This window comes from Ischnura elegans, chromosome 1 (assembly GCF_921293095.1).
Source record: "Ischnura elegans chromosome 1, ioIscEleg1.1, whole genome shotgun sequence".
Lineage (NCBI taxonomy): Eukaryota > Metazoa > Arthropoda > Insecta > Odonata > Coenagrionidae > Ischnura > Ischnura elegans.
The window spans coordinates 36,634,216-36,656,718 of NC_060246.1; the positions used below are offsets into that span (position 1 = coordinate 36,634,216).

A 22,503-nucleotide genomic window follows, 5' to 3' on the forward strand; every position below is an offset into this window, starting at 1 on the left:
ACTATACTAAAATATACTGTACCATACATAAAGGTACTACACATGAAGATAATGTACTACACTATACTAATTTGACAAATAATTATCAAGCCGCATCCCACGAGACACCTAAACCGAAGTAAGAAATGATATAATATACTGGGTGTCAAAATGACACCCTCCGGCATTCAAGGTAAATTTGAATTTTTGAGACGAAAAAAATTAGGGGGGTATCCCTTTTACTGCCGTTTCGTTAAGATCTAAAAATGAATAAAATTCACGAAAGATTTTTTTCTACAACACTCTCTAAGGGCCAGCTCCGTAAAAAATGTACGCGTAGGGTGTCAAAATGACACCCTTCGGCATTCTAGTGTTAAGCCAACAAGGACTTCATATGAAGGCTCAGAAAGTGGATATATAATTCCAAAAAATATTTGAGTACGATTTTTTCTCAAGATTTAAAATTACAGTACACTCCCGATTATCCAGGCTAGGAGAGACGACACGAATAATCGGAAAACCCGGATAATCCAAACTTTCACTTAAATGTCTTTTAATGTTCATAATCTACGTAAAACAAAAAAATATATTATTATTCATGTAGTTATTCTGTTATTGAAGAGTGCTTCCTGGACTCATTGAGAGCTTTCTTCGCCAGTTCGCGATCTTGTTAGCGGCGATAACATGGTTGTACTCGTATTATTAATGCTCCATGCAAGGCCTGGTTTCGAAAACCACACATCCGTGGCTTTGTGGTCACGGATTCAGAAAAGTGGATTACAAGAATGCTTAAAAACCACTGCTTGACATCGGAAACTACACTGTTCGGCACCACGCCACGTAGTCGCGTCTCGCACAAGTTGCCCGGGTTGCAACTGCTGCGGGACGTGTATCCGTGATCACTGAGTGCGGTCGTACACTACGAGGCTCGGATACAGGAACACGGTGCTCCCGTGAATGCAGCTATCACGCGATCGCTTCCGTTTTACGAAGGGGATTCTAACGGAAATAATAAGCCCGGTGTATCCTAGCATTAATGCCGTAATTCCGATGATTTTGCGTCTGATTTTATTTATTTATTTAAATAAATATCGCGGAAAAAATTGAGCAAGAGTGAAAACCATGCACGGATAATCCACAACCCGGATAAACCGCAGCCGGATAATCAGGAGTCTGCTGAATATTGTATATACTTAAATACACATATTTTCATTGGAAAAGATTTTGCATCAGAAAGTTATGGTTAATTTTCAGGAAATAAAGTTATGAATTTGGAACAGATAAGTGACACCATTTAATAGATATTTGAGTAAAGATTTTTAACTTTTAAGTGGAAATAATGGTTCAACACTTTTTTCCCTTATGTTTCCGTGGCATATATTCCTTTTGATATATTTCTTTTGTCCCAAAGGTGTAGGGAACTTTTGCACATAAATTTTTTGTATGATAACAATTAAAACATCATGTATTTTTTTAACAATTACTTGCTAACTTTTCTTCTTTCATCAGGCATTTTTCAAGTATAATTTACCATTCTAGGTGGGAAATACAGAGCATTCAATGGGTTGAGTTTTCTCTGATCAAGACTGTTAAAGCTGTTGCATTCCCTTTTGGTATGAGCAGAGTCCCATCAGGGGCAGCAGGTGATAGGCCCACGTCTCTGGCTCCGAGACAGCTTTCCCCCTGACAGACTCAGGGCTCCTGGTCAAAAGAAACTCCATTAGAAAAGGACTTTTAAATAACAATGTCTTAAAAAAATTTCCTTGAAACCAAAGTTTTTTTTATATTTTCAACCCATCAACGCCAACTGGTTCCATGAAGAACGTCAGTACAGAGTTGATTTCAATCTACAACAACTTCACTGTATTGGATTTTCTTGACATATTTATGATTTTTTCACGTAACAGATGGCTCATTCTCTCATATTAACAACAAAATAAAGTGTCTATGTATTACCGCAAATGATCATTTTATGTGCCTTTCAGTTATACATGTAGTGCCTTTTACTAAAAATGTTCACCATTTATGCAAGTAGAAAATTATTTTGAAAAATTGAATGAACCATTGTAATAAATCAGTTAATCACAAATTCTCAGCCCCAACCTTATTCGACCCTTCCTAGCAGGGTTATTATCTCGGACTCCGAAGGTAGTTGCGCTCCTTCCTACCAGCGGCATTGGTTCCCAGTCAGCTTGTAATTTGGGTATATGAATTAGCTACTACATGTACAATTGTTGTTTCTATGTAAATTGCAAACTTTGAATTGAATCCCTCAGTTTTTTTTAGAGAATTTTAAGATTTTGAACGAATCTCTACCATCACTGTTAATCCATCAATAATTTCAATGTAGATGTTTACACCAAAATTGAAATATAATTTAATATTTATGGTAGAGTTTCTTTAAAAATTGTAAATGCTGCATAAAAGGAAAATAATTCCATTCTTCGTTTAAATTGTTTGAGAAAGGAACAAATATTTATTTTGCAAAATGACTGAATAAACAATTGTATGACCGTTCTGCTCCCGGATTTTGAGGGTAAGGCCTAAGCCCCACTGCGTTGGGTCCCCAAACTAAGACTTTGAATACCAGCAATCGTCATGAAAGGGAGGGAGTAAGGGCCCGGAAATTTACTTCACTCATTCACTTGCTTAAGAATATCTCCAACCGATATTTTCGTCTTTCATCTCCCAGGTCTAGAAACGTACTGACAAATATTTCCGGCATTAGTAGCTGAAGGTATAAGGTGTATCAACTATTTTTGCAACAATAGGAAATTTAAGAAAAAATGTTTGAAACATTGTGCCAACAAATGATACATTATTCAAAAGCAATGTTTTTGAGTTCCTTTTCACTTTATTTTGCTACACGTGTTACATTGTGACAAAGAATGGTATTTTGTGCGCAAATGGTATTTTATTTTCCGTAGAAGGAGGAACTGAGGAGCGGAGTCCAAAGTGACACATGTACCTCAAGGCATCAACCACAGAAAATGTTATTTATCACAGCATTGCATTAATAGTATAAATCGAAACTGCAATAAGCAATATGATCTTTTACCTCTTGCTATATTAATGTATTGGTATTGGAGTATTTTCATTTAGTAGTGTTTACTCTGTTTCATGGGTGCCAAAGCACTTACTGTAAGCAAAGCAATTAAAGGGCCTATATCTTGATCAAATTAAATTTAATTAAAAATTTTTTATCATTACAATTTTTATTATTAAAATTTAAAAATTAAAGAGAAAATTTTAATAAAATTTATTTTATTTATTCATCATAATGAGATCGATATTTTTCTATGAAAAGTGAAGAGAAAGAGGGTGGAATAAGACTGGATGAGTTATTTTTGTCCTGATGAGGAGTGTCTTACGAGCACGTGAGGCCTTGGATGTTGATGGCTGCAGGCAAGGCAAGCCTGTGTCCTTCACTGTCTTCCCTCTCAGATATTGGCCGAATCTCCTGGAGCGAGTACCGCAGCAAACGGAAGACTTCACACCCGCATCTGAATGGGTTACCACCTAGGCGGATGGTAGCCCTGGCAAATTGAGTCTCCACGTCACAGTCCTGCGGAACCGTCCTTGTCTGTCGGTGTGAAAATTATGCATTCATATTTTTTTCCATAAAATTTTACCAAGAAGTGAAGATGTGCCTACATTATTCATTTGATGTAGTAACCGTATTTAATACCATAATGTATGCTTCATTCGGGTATCAGCTGTATTCTATTCTTTTGGGTCTCAAAATAAGGAAAAATTTCATGAGAAAATTTGACCAGAACCCAGTTAAGAGGATCCAGAGTGTAAAAAGCAAGAGAAAAATTTGATTGGACTTTTCCAGGTGCTGCTAATGTTGCTCTACATGCCCTTTGCAGACCTACTCTTGCACCACCCTTAAAATGTATGAATAACTTGTGTAATTTTATTTATACAGTTGAGGACCTCAAATCCGGAAAGCTTGGGACCAAAGGATTTCCGGATTTCAGGTTTTTCTGGATTTCTGGTCTTCATGGTATATTTTGTAAATTAATTAATTTATAAGTGCGTTCAGGCTCTTGTGCTCGATATTTGAGATCCATTTGTGTACCTGCCTAGGTTGTTAGCATATGTTCATAGCTTGTGCTAACTTCCTCCTCATCCCAGAACAAGGCTCAGAGAGTGGTGCCACGAGGTAGCAATTCAAATCACTATGCAGAGGAATTTTCAAATGTTATGGATTTCTGGTTTATTAGGGTTCTGAATTCCAGATTCGAGGTCCTCTACTGTATTTTATTATTCAAAAACAGCCGATATGGCCTTTGCATTGAACGTATAATCTGAAGCTATAACAAATATAAAAAGGATAAAACAAAGATTCAGGAGGAGATGACTTTTCGAAGCTGCCTCTTGAATAAACCGAAGGGCATTGAGAAATCCAGGGAAGGGTAGGTAGACAAAATGGTGTTGAAAAAGGTAGGAAGTCTGTGAAAAGGGATCTCTAGGAGAGAGAAATGAAGTTAGGTAGGTGCAGTAGGTGGTTATTACGAAAGACGCAGGTGGGAATGTTCAGTGAAATGATCTTCAAACCGATCCTCAGAAATACTACCATTCAAATGGTAGTATTTCTGAGGATCGGTATTTGCCATTTACGGCATTGCAAATGAAAGACATATCATGATTCATGAATATTCTTACGAGTGGATAGTGGTAATGATAGGACAGACATTATAATATTAGTATGCAGCATTATTTCTAACTTGCTGCATCCAAATCTGTTATTTTTCCAATTTCTTTTAAGTTCTCATATTAAATATAAACACAAACCGGATTTCGACTACTAAAGTCATTAAAAAATACTGCAGTAAAATACGATACTCAGGAACATGAATGAATACCTCATGTAATAATACAGTAAAACCTCTATGTAGTGAACCTCTTTACATAGTAAACCTCCATACTTCATACCACCCCTGCGGTCCCGTAAATTTATTTTTTCATGTAAGTTTATGGGCAAACCACTACTTAGTGAACCTCTTTATCTTGTAAAACCTTCACTTATCATACAAAGGAGACATCCCCTAGATGGCCAACTACCTCCGCAAATCATACAGAGTCAATAAGAGACCATTAATGCTGCGGCGATTACATACATGGAATGACATTTTCAGCAATAAATGTTTCACGCTTATATTTTTTATACACCGGTAATATGCTATAATTTTCACGTAAACCATTAGTTATGGCCATTTTGTTCCATAAGAGAGCTTACCTAACAGTAAATAAGAGAAAAGGTGAATCATTTTAAGTGACTGTTGGATAAAGAGAGATCACATCATTTTCTCTCGAATCATGGTAAAAATCATGTGATAGTGCTCGTTCTCTGTTATTATTAAATAATAAACATATGTTCACTAATGCATGCATGTTTGTTTAAACACATGAATGTAATGGTTTAAAAGCAGAAGTGCCTTTCATTTTCGAAGGATATGAAAAAATGGTGCCTGTCACTAAAACCTCTCTATAGTGAACCTCCATACATCAAATTGCCCAAATTTTGGTCCCCTCCATTACGATGTAAAGAGGTTTTACTGTAATAAGTTTTATAAACTCAGATGAATACTCAGATAAGTACATTTGCATGTGGATACCCAAATGAAAACTATATATGTATAGTCCAAAATGTACAAAAGTGATCAAGAAAGTTTATTGGATAATTATGGGTGATGTTTTGCTATAAGGCTGTCATAACAAAAAATGCCTTTTTTCATTCCATTTACACTAAAATGCACCAGCATTTAGAGGATCCACTTAGACACTCTCTTCCAAATATGTCCATGCCACTCGTTCTTGGGCATAAAACATTATTAATTCAAATCAGAATCATGATAATTCAGTTAGAAATAGGTGATAGAATTATTCTAAAATGGGCTATGGCATTTGAGTGGAACCACCGTCATAAATTTTTCATAATAATTGACACAACATTAATGGCTGGTAGATATCAATATGGAATGTTTTATCTATATAAATCCCATTAAAGATTTCCCAAATATATTACATACATCCAAAGAGTTAACAGAAAAAATGGCACTTACCTTTTCATCTGGCAAGACTATGGAAGTTATGTTGTTGTAGCTGAGGTCAATAATGAGGTGATGCGAGTTAGGGTATTCATAATAGATGTCTCCACTCACGCTAGTCCTCTTCACAAAATGGTGGCCATCAAGAGCAAAGGCATCTAGGTCATCTTCAGTGACACCATTAGTAATTAGGAAATCATGGTGCCACAATCTTTTAATCCTGTTATGGCTGAGGTCCACAAATCTCAGTCTTGGCAGGTAGTGCTGGAACTCCATAGGGATGAAGTTGATATAATTGTGAGAGAGAATGATAACCTGAAAAGATAATGGGCTAGTTCACCAATTTTATTTTACTACCACTTGCGATAGAGCTTAGAAAATAAATTGAACTGTATTTTTCCAATTTTTGATAGAGGACTATTTCTACAGCAATTTGTGACAAAAAATCGTCGACCTTAAACTTTTCACAGATCAGTTGATGGGGTCACAAACTCATGCATAGCAGGAAACTGCTTCCCCACTGTTCCATTTACTGTGCAATGGCCGCAAATGGTTTGATATTGTAAACACTCTTGTATATGATGTCTTCAATAAAAGATTCCTCCTTAGTAAGCTTATGATCCTTTCTTCTGGTATCAGCAACTCATGAAAAAGGGCAGCAACTTTTATGTTCTGTTCTTTACAATTAAGACCAATTTGCTTACGCTAAATTTGTTTTACTGCAACTCATCATTCCCAAATATCTGCTGAATTCTTTCCATAAATTGCGATTTTGGTATGATTGAACGGCCTCATTATTTTTAACCCATTATAACCAACATAATTTTGCTTCCAAGAAACAAAAAAAAAATTATACATTTCCAGCTTTATTCAGAAAAGATTTAAACTGCTCTTAGGTGCTATAAAGTTTATTGGCGAAATATGTAGCTGCCACAATAATTATGATTGAGTAGAGTTTCACCTTTTTAAGATAGGAAGTCTTGAAATTAAATTTTTCCCAGAAACAGCTCTGGGTAAGAAAGAGTTAAGACCTTTTATTCTTAAAACATTCTGAAGTATCTGATTGATGTGCTGTAACTGCCATAGAACAAATATCACCCCAGATTTTTACAATAATAGTTTCTAAATTGTTATTATTCCCTTTATAAAAATATTATTATCAACACCCTAATTCTTCAATGTTTTAAAGGCAGACCATATCTTCAGCATTGGGGAACAATCTAGAAGAATTAAATAAATTCCAGTGCCTACAAACAGACAGAAACTTAATATCGCCCAAAGTGTTTGAAAACAGCCTTGACAGTCATCACCCAACATGGGCGGATCTAGGGGAGGGGCATGGGGGTACATGTCCCCCCAGACCCTTAAAAAATATGCAAGATTTTTAATATGGTCCCATTATCATTGTGTTCGTTTTGTATTAGGAGGTATCCTTGTGCCCCCCCCCCCCCCTCAACAAAATCCTGAATACGCTTGTGCCCCCCAAGAAACAAATCCTGGATCTGCCCCTATCACCCAACACTCTCAAAATGGGCCATTAGAAAAAGGGTGAAAGCAAAATCATCTCAAGAGATTGGATTCATTTAAATGACTTCTGAAGGGGTGAAAATTCAACTGTTTTCTCATAGGGAAGCGTTAGCAATGGGATTTGGAGAGGGCATAAGGTTAGCATAATCTTAAGTTGGGTGGAAATTAACAGCTATGACGGAGTACTGGAGATGATTTTCAAAGAAATCCCAAGATTGCATGTGAGGGTGGTTACCAGTGGATGGCCCATTGTCATTCTATTGCAGAGCCATCACATACAAATTCATGAAGATGTGGGTCTTCATTGTGGATACTTCATGAAAGAATTTGGCTTAACCCTCTCACTGTGGCCCACCCTTGGGAAACCTACCTGTTACATGGGGCGAAAGCACTGAGCACATGGCAGGGAGGATGTAAAGGTACTTTCACAGCAGCAAAAGAACTAACACTTTGCATGCCACGGACGAAATATAACATCCTGCTAATCCTTCTGAGGATTGCCATGGACGTAATATTACGTCTTTCCATTTAATTGGCTTTGTATGCGTGAAGCCATAATATTTCGCCCGTGGTACTTTTCCAGTTTACTGCTTAGGGGTTCTGTTTTTTCAAAAATCAACTGCTCGATGGAAAAAGAGTTCACTTTATGTCTTGAGGACGAAAAGTCCTCCGTAGCTACCGGCATCCTCATCTTAGGCCACTTAGTGTGAAAATTCTTTGGGCCAATGGACCATTCGTTGAGGGTGCATTGACCCTTTTTGTCATCCAGGATTTATAATGCTTTGCTTGGAACAATGCTTTTTTATGATTTCAATGCTTTAAATAGCTCAAATTGAGGGTATTAAAAAAATTATTATGTATGTTACGGCAGTACAGCATTTGTTGCAACTATTTTATTTTTCAAAAACAGTAGGTTTTCATTGTTAAATTATATATTTAAAAATTAGCAATAAATGTTATTCAACTCATTCATAAAGAAGAGCAAAGTCCATTTTTATTGAAATGCACATCGAATTAAATATATTTTTTTTGTTAATGTTTTAAAAAATGTATGAATATAGTAAAAATGGCTGGATTTTTCAGTAGGGCTTTAAATTTAGCAGCCGGCACTCAAAGTGTTAAGGCCTATGTGGGTGATTTCAATTAATATTAATTATTATTTTAAAGATGAGTTACTTCGAAGCGCCTCTTATTTTACGGAAAATTTTCATTTTTTTATGCTTCAACATCATATTTTATAGTAATAATAATAATAATATTTATTTATCACCGTTGGCAAAATACAATGCATGGCTACGTCAAGATTTGCATACAAAAAAAGATGCAATATAAAAAAACAAAAGACATTAGGAGATGCGTATTGCAACTCTATTGGAGTTATGAAATATACTGCACCTAGCATGAGAACCATATCATATGAAACAGCTTTTTGTTCTTAGGGTACTTTTTGTGGCTCTTAAACTGTATCAGAATAGGCAATTTGGTGCAGCAATTGAAACAGCATTACTCTGTGGAATTTTCTCATCATGGAGACAGAATAGATTAAATTTTGCGATCCCACATAAAAATCTATTTTATCTAGAAATTTTCTCACTTGAGTTATAAATGAAATTGCAATTTGTGATTTTCAAATAATTGTGAAATTTATATGATACCACCTACTCTATGCTTCAAATGTTTTTCTTAGTAATTAAAGAAAATCACAAAATCATTTCAAAACATGGAAATTTTCAACATACTAGCCTAGGTAGTTATTTTTAAAATTGATGTTAAGTATTTGAAAATGGACTCTTCTCCCATTGATCATTGGAATGGCCATTTTGGATTTTCTTTTTCAATGGATATGTGACTTCATGAAATATTTCCTTACAAATTTACTTAAGTCAAATGTGGTCAATCAATAAATCCCACATGCACAACACGTAGTTTTTCATGAAATATCCTATAGTGGCAAATTTACCCTATAATGGCATATTTATCCTATAATGGAAAAATTAGCAGTGCCGGAACACACTTCCCTTAACTTTTTTTGAAGTGAAATATTACTGTTTGTTCTTTTATTGCAAGTTTTTATTTGCATTTTATTATAATATTTTTTTATGTTACAGATGTAAATATTAAAAATTTTGTGGCAATAAAATTGATAAAAGTGTCATTTGACTATGTACCTATTCTGTATTTTGTTAACCAGTGCCAGAACGGCTTTCCAGCACCATGAAAACACAGATATCCTAGATGGTGAACCAACACCTTTCATGTAGTCCTGCATGAATTTGGATACATAGTAATTCTGTTCATTGAGTTCTGTGAGTGATATCCATGCTATGTATGACAGTAACTCACCTCAAGTGCCTCCATCTCAGTGAAGAACGACATGCAGCCATAAACTTTCCTCTTCCTCTCCATCTTCTCCTCGCAGTAAGAGAAGTTCATCCCATTCCAGGAAAGATTAAGGTGTTTGACGTTTATCACCATTGCCCTCTCCCAGGCACATTGCATGTAAAATGGTTTCAACCTGAAGCTGTTGTTGGACAGGTCCAAGGTTTCCAATGCTGAGTCTTCATCTAGATCTTTATCTTCACCTGGACACTCAGAAATGAATCCGGGGATTTTATTGCCACTTAGGTTAAGGAATTTCAGGTGAGTGAAGATGAGTTTGAGGCTTGGAAATGATAAGATCTGGTTTCCTGACAGGTCAGCCCACTCGAGTTTCTTTAGATGGCTGCCAAAGAATAAATGTGATTCGTTCAGGTGAGTAGAAGGCAACTGGTGAGGTTTGTCTAAAGATTTGATTAGGTTATGGGAAAGGTCAAGGACTTCTAGGAAAGGGAGAGCGTTCAGAGCATCAGGGTCAATGTGAGTAAGTCGATTTCTAGACAAACCCAAGTGGGTCAACCTGGGAAGAGTTAAAGCTGGTATCCTCTCAAGCAAGTTTCCACTAAGTGACAGCACGAGGCCATTCATGTCGACTCCTCTTGGACCAAGTTTCACATCAAAGGGCTTGAATATGTTTGGTGGCAAAAATTCAATCCTAAGAAAACAAATCACACTATGAATGAATGCAATTTTGGGAGAAAGATGTAAAATCTACAAGTTATATCTTTCACATGCAAATTTATAAAGTAGAAACATCATTAATTGATTAACGTGGGTAAAGATCTAAACTTTAAGAAAATAAAAATATTTTATGATTCCAAATATTCGTCAAAATTCTTTGGGTAATAGTTCCCAGCAGCTGTAGATGCTTATAATTATTTTAGAGGCAATGATGCATCAACTAAAATAATTGGTATTGTTGAGATGCTAAATTTTAGGAAAAACCATGAGTCTTATGTCACACTCACATGAGTTAAACACATCTGTAAATAATGTAAATACATATACCAGGACTAGCCATGGTGAAATCTTTATGCAGTCACCAGCAATGCACAAACTGTGCAAAAAATCCACAGAGAGAAAATCATTCACCTTGACTGGGATTCGAACCCTGATCTCCCAATATTCGGTCGAGTGCTTCAGCCAGTTAAGCTACTGATGCGTCATTCTCTCCTCCTCAAATTCCTCAAATTTCCACGTCCAGGTTCAAATCCCACTCAAGGCGAATATTCTTTTCTCTGTGGATTTTTCACACAGCATCAATTAATTTCTGTTTCATTGTTAAATGTACCACAAATATTTCTTTGGAGATGAATGATTGATCATGAAGTAGAACATTTAATTAGAATAAAAAGGGCTTTAAGCTTTTCAAATCACAGGAAAAAATATTGAGAAATCTATGATATGTACGTATTTGATTGATTGATTATAATAATCACTTGTATCTATGGAAGTAAAATGATGTAATAATTGAAAATGAACCCCTTAAATGTTGGTCAAAATAATGACTGTTTGATAAATGAAAATGAATTGTGTAAGAATGAACGGAAATTGATTATAAAAACTAATTTGTTTCAATCTTAAAAAAAGGTTTAAGATTAAATTTTTTAATTCTGCCAAAAGTTTCAAGCATAGAGTGGAATGTTAATTTATTTAGATACAAAAAAGACACATCTATTTTTCTAAAATGTAAACAGGACCTGTTGTTGTGAAGTGATATGCTGAAGAGACCGGTGGTGTTTGCGAAGAAATCAGAGCCCAGGGTCTTGATACGGTTTCCAGAAAAATCCAAAAACTTCAGGTTGGCATTGTTTTTCAGAAGATTTTCCGAAAGATCTGTTATTAAATTATCAGATGCTTCAAGGTAAATTAGCTTCTGGTTTTCGGAGAAAGTGTCAGGGTGCAGGTTTGTGATCTTGTTCCTGGAGATATCCACATGATTTAATTCATCCAACTTGTAGAATGCGTCATCTGGCAAGTACTTCAGGGAGTTGTTCCGAAGATACACTTGGCGAATGGAAGCACTGCTGAAGATTCTGTTTCCCATCCTGTTAGCCGAGATGAATGACCTACTCGAATTAGATTCATTATTCCTTACTTCATCACTAATTTTGCCTTCTGCTCCCGTAAGACCTGGTATTTTTTCGCCTCCATTAAAATCATCTGTGATTTCTTTGGTATCTTTGGAATAATGTAGCGCTAAACTATTTAGTGAGGTCAAATCTGATTCCAGACTAAGCAATCTGTTTCCATCGACTTCCAAAACGATCAATGAATCAAGTCCAGAGAGACACTCCTGGGGAATGAATGTAATAAGGTTATTCTTTACACTCAGTCTGTAAAGCTTAGACAGAGAGCACAAGCTGGAAGGAATTTTGGGGATTAAGTTGTCCCCAATATCCAGCATGGTTAAATTCGTTGTGGTCAGAAACGAGTCATCATCTATGTGTCCTATTTCATTTTGACATAGATTCAACCTCTTCAATTCGTGAAGACCTCGGAGCACAGATGCATGGACCACTTTGAGTCTGTTTAGTGGCATCGTAATGTCTTGAAGGTGAGGTAGATTAGAGAAAAAACCTGGGGGAATGGTTGTTATCATAGTTTTGGAGATACTTACAAAATAGGCTTCTGCACCAATACCTGACAGAAGGTCTGGGTTCAAAGTTGAAAGTTTTGGGCATACAATCTCAAGAGACCTAAGCTTTATCAGTCCACGTAGTTGGCAGCTTGTCAGCTTGAAGCTTTTAGAATCAGCACAGTCTATGAAAAGAGTCAATAGTGGAAAATACTCTCCATGTATTTTTTTGCTCTCGCCTTCTCTCATGATGACTTCGGAGTAGCTCTGATTGGGAGGAGGACATCCCCTCACCATAAGCATTGCCCCACTAACTGAATGTTTTCCAGGTGTGGCCATGGAAAGATAATGATAAGGGTCAACATCGGTTTTCCCTTCGCATTGCATCAAGTAATTAGTGTGAAGTGACTGCTCCTCTTGGTATATATGGACCTTTCCCTCGCAGTGTCTGGAGACATACAAATTGCCAAAGCAAATGCATCTTTTGTCCTCCTCGCAAAAGAAACCTGAATCACGTCTAACTGGAATGATTCTAGGCTTCATCAATTGCTGGCCAGAACACACATTGGCAAGAGGCAAAAAGAACAACATCATAGTAGAGAAAAACATGACTTCAGCTGCTCAGGAAACACTGTCAATGCTCACTTGATCCAGGACCCAGTCTTTTCTTTCCATCCACGCCACATGTACCTGCAAAACTAGAGCAAAAAAAGGAGTCAATCAATGACATAGGTATGTATATACATAGATCCATAGACCTTAGTCACAGCAGAGAGGAGAAAGCAGGCCCTCTCCCATATATTTGCACCTGGGCCCCTTTCTTAGCACCCTTTCTTATCCTAGCCCCTATTAGGACTACAATTAGAATCTTTTAACATTGGTTTCACCTTAATGCAGAGTGAAACCTCAAATATTCAGTATGGCAATTCCGTTGGTTCAGGAATGGCTCTCTCTATCAGATATTCTTCACCAGGGTTAGTTAAAAACGTTCAACAAATACGTTTAATATGATATTTATCAAATTAAATGCATAAGTATAGTTTTTTATAGTTAGCTTTTACAAGGCAGATTCTTCTCTCGTTTTCAAGCATTTTCGTCAAAATTTTGAATATCTGCAAAACATCCAACATTGATAAGAATCTAGCCAGCTTCCTCTCTATTTAGGGATTCACAAAGAATTGGCAAAAATAGGGATTCACAGTATGCCATTGGCAGTGGCGTAGCAAGGGAGGAGGCTCAGGGGGTCCAGTAGCATACAAAGTACATAAAAAGTACACAAGTACATAAAAACACAATTACTTTTCTTCATAAATATAAATAAAATAAATAAATTGTTTTATTACTCCAAAAAAGTAAAAAGTATAGAATAGCATTAATTACATAAAAAGAATTTACTCAGCAATTTCTCGGTTAACTTTGGGTAGCCATTAAGAACAACCTGTTTTATGGCTACCATCATTTACATCGGGTCATGCTGACATAGAAACATTTTAGGCACAGCATTTGAATTGAAGTAAGTAGGTACATGTATTACATAGTATTATATCAAAGAAAAATAAATAATATATAAAATCAAATGAAAAAAAATATTGAAAAATCATGAATTTACAAAATATTACATTGAGAAATGAAGTTTTTCAACTATGGTAACCGTAAAAATAAGTTTAAAACCTTCTACTCAGTACCCTGTTTCCAAAAATTTACCCCCCTGGTTTTGGACCCAATCTGAACATAATTCCTGGCTACCCTACTGGCCATTGGAACTAAAATCGATCAACTTGGAGAAAATTGTCGGTAGAAAATTTAAGGCCACCTCTATGTGCTTGAACAAAATCCCCACTCTCTTTCCAAAGGTCATTGGATCCGTAAAAACTCTTATATATCACCTTTATCATTAATACCATTTGATAAATTTGGCGAATGAAAAGGCGGTCTTACATTTTCTTCCAACGTTTTTCTCCAAAAAGTTGGATTTAAATACCAAATGCTATTTTTAAATTAAAAAAAGAACTGAAGAAGCAGGATCCTTATAAATATTTAATTTTTTGCGATTTTTCTAATATCCGTACAAAATAATAAAAAAATGAGTGAAAAAGCGTCCTAAATAATGATAGGATAAAATTTTCACCTTTTATTCGATAAATATCATGTAAAACGTATTTATTTGAATATTTGATTTTTTTTTATTTTCGAAAATTCTTTATTTTGAAAACGAATATATTCGAATATATTCGTTTTCAAACTTTTTTGAGCGAATATATTCGTTCAATAAAGTTTAAAAAGGAGTGAAAAAGTCTCCTAAATAACGATAAAATAAATTTTCACTTTTTATTCAATAAGTTTCATTTAAACTTATTTATTTTAACATTTCATTTTTTGCATATTTTTTACTATTCCTTCAAAATATTTTAAAATTAGTAAAAAAAAGCCTCCTAAAAATGATAAGTAAAATTCTTCTCTTATTATTCGAAAAATTTCACATGAGGCGTACTTATTTGAGCATTTCATTTGTTTGCATATTTTTGCATATTCGTTCAAAATGTTAAAAAATGAGGGGAAAAGCCTCCTAAATAATGATTTAATAAAATTTTTCTCCTTTTATCAGATAAATTTCATGTTTATTATTCACGTATTTATTGAACAGTTTTTAACTAACCATGGCGAGGAAAAAATAACTTTATTTCAGCCGAAATGGAAGAAAATCTTAAGAAAATCAAGAATTCTTGAAAATTTGCCTATAGCTACATTGTTCTGGTCAGGTTAGATTGGAAGGGCTCAAGAAGGGCAAGAATATTTTGCATATCATCTAGTCATAGCAAAAGATTAGGAATGGATCCCGTCGCCTGAAAATAGGGTGGTTTCGTTTTATTTTTTTATTGCCTGAATCGAAAGATTATTACTCCTGGAGTACGTATTTCACGCTTTTAGATTTTTAGATTAATAACGATATCTATTTTTCGTGATTAAATGAAAATTGAAATTTTTCAAGCGCACGAAAACGTGAAGGCTAAGTATAAATCCTGGGAAAAGCCCATTTGACGTCATTATGGTTCCAGCTGCCGCTGTATAAGGCCACCTTGGTGCGAGGCTATGAGATCCGCTACGATGCAGGCTACTAGCAGGTAGCAGAGTACCCTGCTGGTAGGTAGCGCTTGGCTTAAATAAGGATTATTAATACCCAATCAGACGAAGGAAACTTTCCGACCTTAGGCGGTTTTAATACGTGATTATTAAGACATGTTTCCCTGAGCTCTGTGCCTCATGCATGCATTGGTAATCTCAGACGATGTAAAACTCCTATCTACTCGTATAGAAACTAACAACTTGTAAGTCCCTGTGACGTCACGTGGAGTTGCATCGCATGGGCGCCAATCTGGCCTTTTTCAAATGCAGTTAAAATTGACAATTGCCATTCATCTGAACTGGGATTTCTAAAACCAAATAATTTGTGTATTATGAATACAGTAATGGTGGGTAACGAATCGCAATCAATGCCTTTCGTTTTCTTTGATGAAGGAAACTACCCTATTTGAGACATTAACTCCGTTTCGATGCACCCTACCTCTCGCGTGATATCGGGATGGTAATCCCTAGAATAACTTGAAATGACGGGTTGATGATGGTAGAGTGGGCAGGATCATTTTAGCGTTTGTTTCTATTTTGGTTTAAGTCAGGGCACTGACTTGTGATGGTGTCATGGTGACGGAACGCGTCATAACGCCGTTCCGGCACTGGTTAACAAAAGACATAATAGTCAAGTAACACTTTTATCAATTTTGCTGCCTCAAAATTTCTAATATACACAATCGTAACCAAGACAAAAGTTTTGTCATAAAATGTAGATAATGACTTGCACTAAAAAAAACACACAGAGTAGGTGATATTTCACTTCTAAGAAAAGTCAGGGAAAGTGCGTCCCGGCACCGCTACTTTTGCCGTGACGTCACTGGGTTTAACTCGTTTTAAATTAGGCTACTAAAGTGGTATTTAAGGTACCTATTTAAAAAGTATTCAAGTTATATAAGGAAGCGTAGTGGTCTGCGCAGTGTCCCGTAAAGCCTAAGTTCCGTGGTTCCACTCTCTGTCCAGAAGATTTTTTCCATGGCAATTCATGTAAATACTTCACCGTCTTTCGTGTGGAAGACTTCGAAACATCACAATAACCCCGAGATTTCTCTATTATAGGGTAGTTGGAATTTACCTCGTGCACGATTTATTTTCCTAATTCAAACTACAGTACATACTCGATTTTTTATTTTCATTTCGAAGGGGGATCCCCCTTATCCCCCTTATGGGGATAACCTCCCCTTCGCGCCCATGGAGTTCACTCTTTCCCGCGCGCCATTTGCTCTCTGCGCGCTCCATCAAATGACGCTGCGGCATCGCAGAGGGGATGTGTCGCAGAGAGATGGCGCGCGAAGGAAGCAGCAGAGTCCTCTGGATTACTTCCTTAACACTACTCCGTCTCCAAGACCACGAGCAAGAGCTAGGTATTTTAGTTTTTGTCGACTCGAATTTACCGATCCTCAGAAATACTTCTTCTTTCCATTCCACAGTCGCACCCACTCGCACATGGGCGTACCCAGCGGGTCTCGGGGCGGGTCAGCGGGGCGGGTCAGCGGGGGCAGGAGGGGGCAGCAAAATTAAAATTAGTCCAAAGAAAGTTTAGGAAAAAAAATATTATCCAAGAAATTTAATATTAGTATGAAACAATTATTTCAAATTAGAATATTTTTCTGAGCAAATAATTATAAAAAATAATAAAGCGCTGTCACAATTTTTTTTAAATTTTGGTTTCCATAACCTTTTCTGTGTTACAACCTGAACGACCTCGGCTTACCCCCCTCTAATTTTGATCCTGGGTACGCCCTTGCATTCGCGAACCATTCTTTTCATTCCACATTCGCACCCGCGCCTTACGTAATAAGTACCTACTACACCAACCCAAATAACGTTTTTCTCTCTCCCAGATATCACACTTTTAAAGAGTGCTACACTATTTCGTCTATCTACCCTTCTCTGGATCTCTCAATGTCCTTCGGATTATTCAAGAGGCATCTTCAAAAAGTCATCTCCTCTTCAATTTTATTTTTATCCATTTTGTAGTTCTATTTTATTATATATTTACATTTAGATTATTTGGTACATTATAACTAGGGGAGAGTTAACTAGATCGCACCGCCTCCCAAATCACACCACCATCCTATAAACCAATGTATGAGATACATTTGCAATCTAATTGCTGCATTTGGAACTTCCTGCATCACCAAGCACACCGCACTTCAATTGTGGCCACCGGTGTAGTGACAAGTCAGGTGCGTAGGTATTAAGAAAAGAAGTATCTCCTCTGCTATTTCTTTCGTCTTTTCACAAGAATATTGAAGGCAATAAAATTTTCATTTACGTAGTTTTAGCTACATATCATATTTTTAAGTATATTGTGTTTCATTTAGTGGTATTAACAGCGTAATATAGTGACGTGCTTAGGCAGTGGAGATGATTTCATATAAATTGGCGTTCGCTCCCAAATCGCACCACGTCTCTCTATACATGTACGAACTAAAGTGTCTTGAAAAAGCTGCCGAGAAAAGACTGTTCCAAATAATAAACACTTCTACAAAAGACTTTTAAATTTTGTTTCAATTATTGCAGTCTTTTTATCGAGCAAAAAGCTTATTATACATCAAAGCTACATCTTTTATTAATGTCAAAGATATGAGTCATTCAACTTTTTTCGTTCCTTATGTTACGGCTATTTTAATGGGTATGTTTACTCTGTTAAGGGATCTAAAAATAACCTTAAATAACTTGCCTTCCTAATTTTGGCCTCCAGTGGAGCGATTTGGGAAATCGGTTACCTAAATCGCACCTTTTGTAAACGTTTGAAGCTCAAATTTTATCCATGAGTTCAACTTGGAATTGATTTTCCCCAAAAATTGTGAGAGAAGTGGAAATTCCTCTTCATATTAAGCAGCATTAAAAACTTACATTGCGTCACTTATTTTTGAGTTGATTCGTTTATTTCCAAAATTGATGCGATTTAGGCAACCTTCCCCTATATATTTTACTATTTAATATTTGCTAGGTATGGCCAGGTCGGTTGGTCGGCAATCGCCGCGGAAAGAGAGAAAGAAATTTAGCTGTTACAATAAATTACGCTAAATTTAGAAATTTAATGTAATTTATTTCAATATACTAAAATAAATAAAAATTTATTTATATCAAAAAAATTAATTTTAAGATAATGGAATCAATATTCATGATTTATCTCAGAGTGAATTATGGAGAAAAGCACAAGGTTAAATAAGTGGAATGATGGTTTTAGGGTTATTTTTCCGCTCAGTTTGAAACCATCCTCTGAATTAAAGATAAAAATCTTTTTTTATAAGATGCAACTTGAGTAGATCAAATCATTTTAATCCTGGAAGAACAATAAATCAATAAATTTTCTATCAGAGAAATGATTATTTACTAAAGTGACAAATACACCGTTCAAATTACATCAACGATAGCCATTATCATCATTTTCACATTAACATCACTTTTTATAAGTTTTATTTGTTTTGAAAACAATTCATAAATTTAGGTATAAACTTAAAAATTAATAAAACTTATTAAAAAACACTTTAAAGTATATCAATTGACCATAAAAGTTTAAATATTTCTTCAAAATTGAATAAGTGTAAATTCTAAAGATAAATGTAATTTATTTGAGGTCATGAATTTGCATCAAAAAAACTTAAAGAACACGCTTTTTATGGCAAGCCTGTAGCAAATACCTGAGATTCAATTTACTAACATGTTTAATGTTAGGTAATTATTTGTTATTATGTATATCTTTTATTTTCTCCGGGCAATCTTATTGGTCCATTTGCCTCAGAAGCCCCCGATATTTGCCATAAAAATTTCCTGGAACTGAGCCAACAGAATTTGAAATGTGGCCATGCTCTGAGTAGGGAAAAAATCCTTCCATGCGGGAATCAAACCTGCGAACCCAATATTAAAAAGCGAGGAATTCTCCCGTCACCGCTTGGACCGGCAAGAGATTAATGTTGTTTCGCACATCGAAGTCGAGCAATTTTTTTTCACGCCGCCGAGGATTACAAAGGAGACAGTATGCTGATGCAATATTATTTTTCTCCCGCGCTTGTTAAAATTACCTTTATCTCCGGATTCTAGAATACATTCGGGAAAAAAGAGTTAAATTTAGCTCTTTTCTCTCGAGTTACGGAGAACAGAGTAGACCCCAGGTATCGAAAAAGAAGATATAATTATAGCCGCTTGCTTTAACTTTTGTGTGGTTATTTCCGGTAGAAATTAATTATTTCACCATTAATGATTTCTCCTTGTGCTCATCGCACTTTCGGATTCCTAATGGATATCCTAGGTCTTTCTGAGCGGAATCACTCTCACTGCCACAATCGAGCACAATCACTTCACGTCAAAAATTTACTGATACGCATCACAGCGAAAGATCCTCCACAATATGTACTTCATGGAAATTATTACCCAAGTACCTGGCGAATCAACACTAAACTCGAGGGTAAATTAATTAGAATTCTCATGAATAGAATATAAATTCTCATCATAAGGATATTAATATTTTTCTTCATTTCAAAGCAAAGCAACTCTAGCAACACCATAAAAAAATATTCGAATGGGCCCACCGCCTTTCCAAACTATCCTCGAAAGGAAAAACTGCATCCCAACTTGCGATATCTTCTCACTCCTACCCAAAATTCGATCAGAAAAATTGTTGAAAGACAAATTTTAGAGATTCGATTTCAAATAGCGGAGAAAATATCCATTCTTCGAGGAAAACGTTCGATATCATTTTTATTTACTTTAAACTTCCTTTAGAAACATAAAAAAGTCTTCAGAATGACAATTTAGCGAGTTATGACAAAAATAAGGTCAGTTCCTACTTTTTTCTACGAAAAAATCAGTTAAAAAACAGCAGCCTAATAACCACCCTAACTCAAATTGATCGATTTATTTTAACAGTTCTCTTCATTAAGGTACTATCAGTGAATCATAAAAGTGTGATCAATTTATAATCCTTAAATTTTAAAAAATTTGGGGCAAAAAGTGAAAAAAGATTTTCAACAATTTCGTTTAAGATGTTTTTTTTTCAAAATAACTCCAAAAATAGTGAAAATAAGAAAAAATGTTACGGTAAATAATTGTAGCTACTATAATTTCCCAGATTTTTCTTTGTTTAAATTTTTGTGCGATGAATATATGGCCGTTTAAAGTCTCTATTTAAAAGCGAGCACCACCTCATTTAAGCTCTTTAAACTCACGATGGGTACATAAATGAAGACGATTAAAATATTTATTTTTACCTGCATTTGTGTAAATTTTATTTTTGTATATGTATCTACCTACATATTTAGTGTATTTTTGTGTAAATAAACGTTTGCGTGTAAATTTATTTTTTTCCTATTTTTACCTATTTAAGTAGTTTATAAGCATTGCAATGTTATAATAATAATAATAAAACGTCTTTATTCGGGCGAGGTGGAGACTAAAAAGTCCCCTCTTCCACGGGTTTCATAAAAGTCCCCTCCTTCTTATATGGGGTGGTTTTTAAGGGTTGAAAAGTCACAAAATGAAACTCGTACATATTTTAAGCAACAACATTCTTATATGAGAATGCTGTGACGAATAATATATATGTTTTAGGGTAAATTTTTTAATACTAACCATAAGCTTGATTTTTAAGGGTTGAAATATTCTGCTTTTATGTTCCAAACCATAAAACAAAAGTTATTCAACTAATGTAAACTAAATATTAACCATATAAAGCTTTAAAATTTATTTTTTTAACTTCTGGAATTTAGGGGTAGTTTTCACCCCTAAAAAATTAAATGCGCCCATCGGCATGGTATAAATTTTGAAGTAGAGGATAAGATTAGCCTAATCCCAAATTTTTATGCGATCCGATTCTGTTCGGAAAAATTGCAAAGTTTTGCACTTCTTTGAGCTTCATTTCCTGGATTAAAAGATACAAGGTTGCCTTGAGTAAATTTTTTGCTAAATTTAAGAATTGTAAATAAACGCACGACTGTCTCCCCCGTCTAATGCGTTTGGTATAACCTGCGACCCGTGTACCAGCGGCTCAGGGTTTAGTGCTTCCTGAATTCAGTTCAATCCGCGATGAACTTGAGTTTTTTCTTATTCTGCCGGCACCGAGTACTGCTACCAGTCGAAAAAATCTTGGCACTAGGCGACATTCGTGTCGCCTACTTTGTATATTTATATGCAGTTTCGAATCCAGAGAGGGGTTGGAGGGTTGTAGGCCGTAGCCCCCTGTTAGGCAGAATTAGGTCATTTTGTTCAAACCCCCACTATTGCTGGGAGGTTTCCCCCCAGTCCCTTATCCAACCTCCCCCCCCCCTTATATCTATGGTGGATCCGCCACTGTTTGTATGTTATTTTATGCAATGTTACGGATTGTTGCTTCATGAGGCTAAGTCACTATGGGAGGCTGTGAGAGTTCGTATATGAGATGTTCGTGATGATTACATCGCATGATGCTGGTTAATCTTACCTTCACATAAAGTGCTGACCTCCAAGAAGCAGGATCCGGTTGGTGTCGATTGCAGGGTAAAGTGTTGAGGTGCAAGCTCCAGAAAATCTTTGAGTTGACTGGAAGGAGCGCTTAATATATTTTCTAAGAGATGGGTGGACAAGCTCTAAGCACTGACGCAAGTCACTCACGAGGAAGGAGGAAAGACTTCCGTCGACGGAGGGGAACTAGCTACACTTATTCGCCCATCCGATGTAATGTACAACCGCAGAGGACTTCCACATTCGCTATGACATTGTGCAGTTACACGAAGGAAATATTTTACCACATGGGTGATATGAATGGACAATATGGCTCACATTGGGGCACTTCACCTAGGTCGACCTACATAAAGACACTTATGCATCAAAATTTACATGTCTCTTGATTTTCTTTCGGTACATTCCGTCGGTCCA

The 22,503-nt window shown here is 35.8% G+C and overlaps 1 protein-coding gene across 2 annotated transcripts; it reads right to left on the reverse strand.

Annotated features, from left to right (window-relative positions):
- Positions 1 to 1,260: 1,260 nt before the first annotated feature.
- LOC124158807 (protein artichoke-like) lies at positions 1,261 to 22,206 on the reverse strand. 2 transcript variants are annotated; one of them, XM_046534150.1, is made up of 6 exons: positions 22,070 to 22,206; positions 13,162 to 13,214; positions 9,906 to 10,593; positions 6,051 to 6,350; positions 3,351 to 3,562; positions 1,261 to 1,680 (listed from the first exon to the last, which is right to left on the reverse strand). In XM_046534150.1, the coding sequence occupies exons 2-6, from the start codon at positions 13,200 to 13,202 to the stop codon at positions 1,569 to 1,571; spliced, it is 1,353 nt and encodes a 450-aa protein (XP_046390106.1). In that variant the 5' UTR covers positions 13,203 to 13,214; positions 22,070 to 22,206; the 3' UTR covers positions 1,261 to 1,568. The 2 variants fall into 2 exon arrangements, with proteins under 2 accessions (XP_046390106.1, XP_046390097.1); XM_046534141.1 differs by having other exon boundaries at positions 11,639 to 13,214.
- Positions 22,207 to 22,503: the final 297 nt, after the last annotated feature.

Coding starts and splice junctions, on each gene's coding strand:
- LOC124158807 (XM_046534141.1), bottom strand. CDS start 13,125: ATGTTTTTCTCTACTATGATGTTGTTCTTTTTGCCTCTTGCCAATGTG. Junction 10,594..11,638: donor ATATCACTTCACAACAACAG/GTCCTGTTTACA, acceptor TTGTTTTCTTAG/GATTGAATTTTTGCCACCAA. Junction 3,563..6,050: donor TAGTCTTGCCAGATGAAAAG/GTAAGTGCCATT, acceptor TCACACCGACAG/ACAAGGACGGTTCCGCAGGA.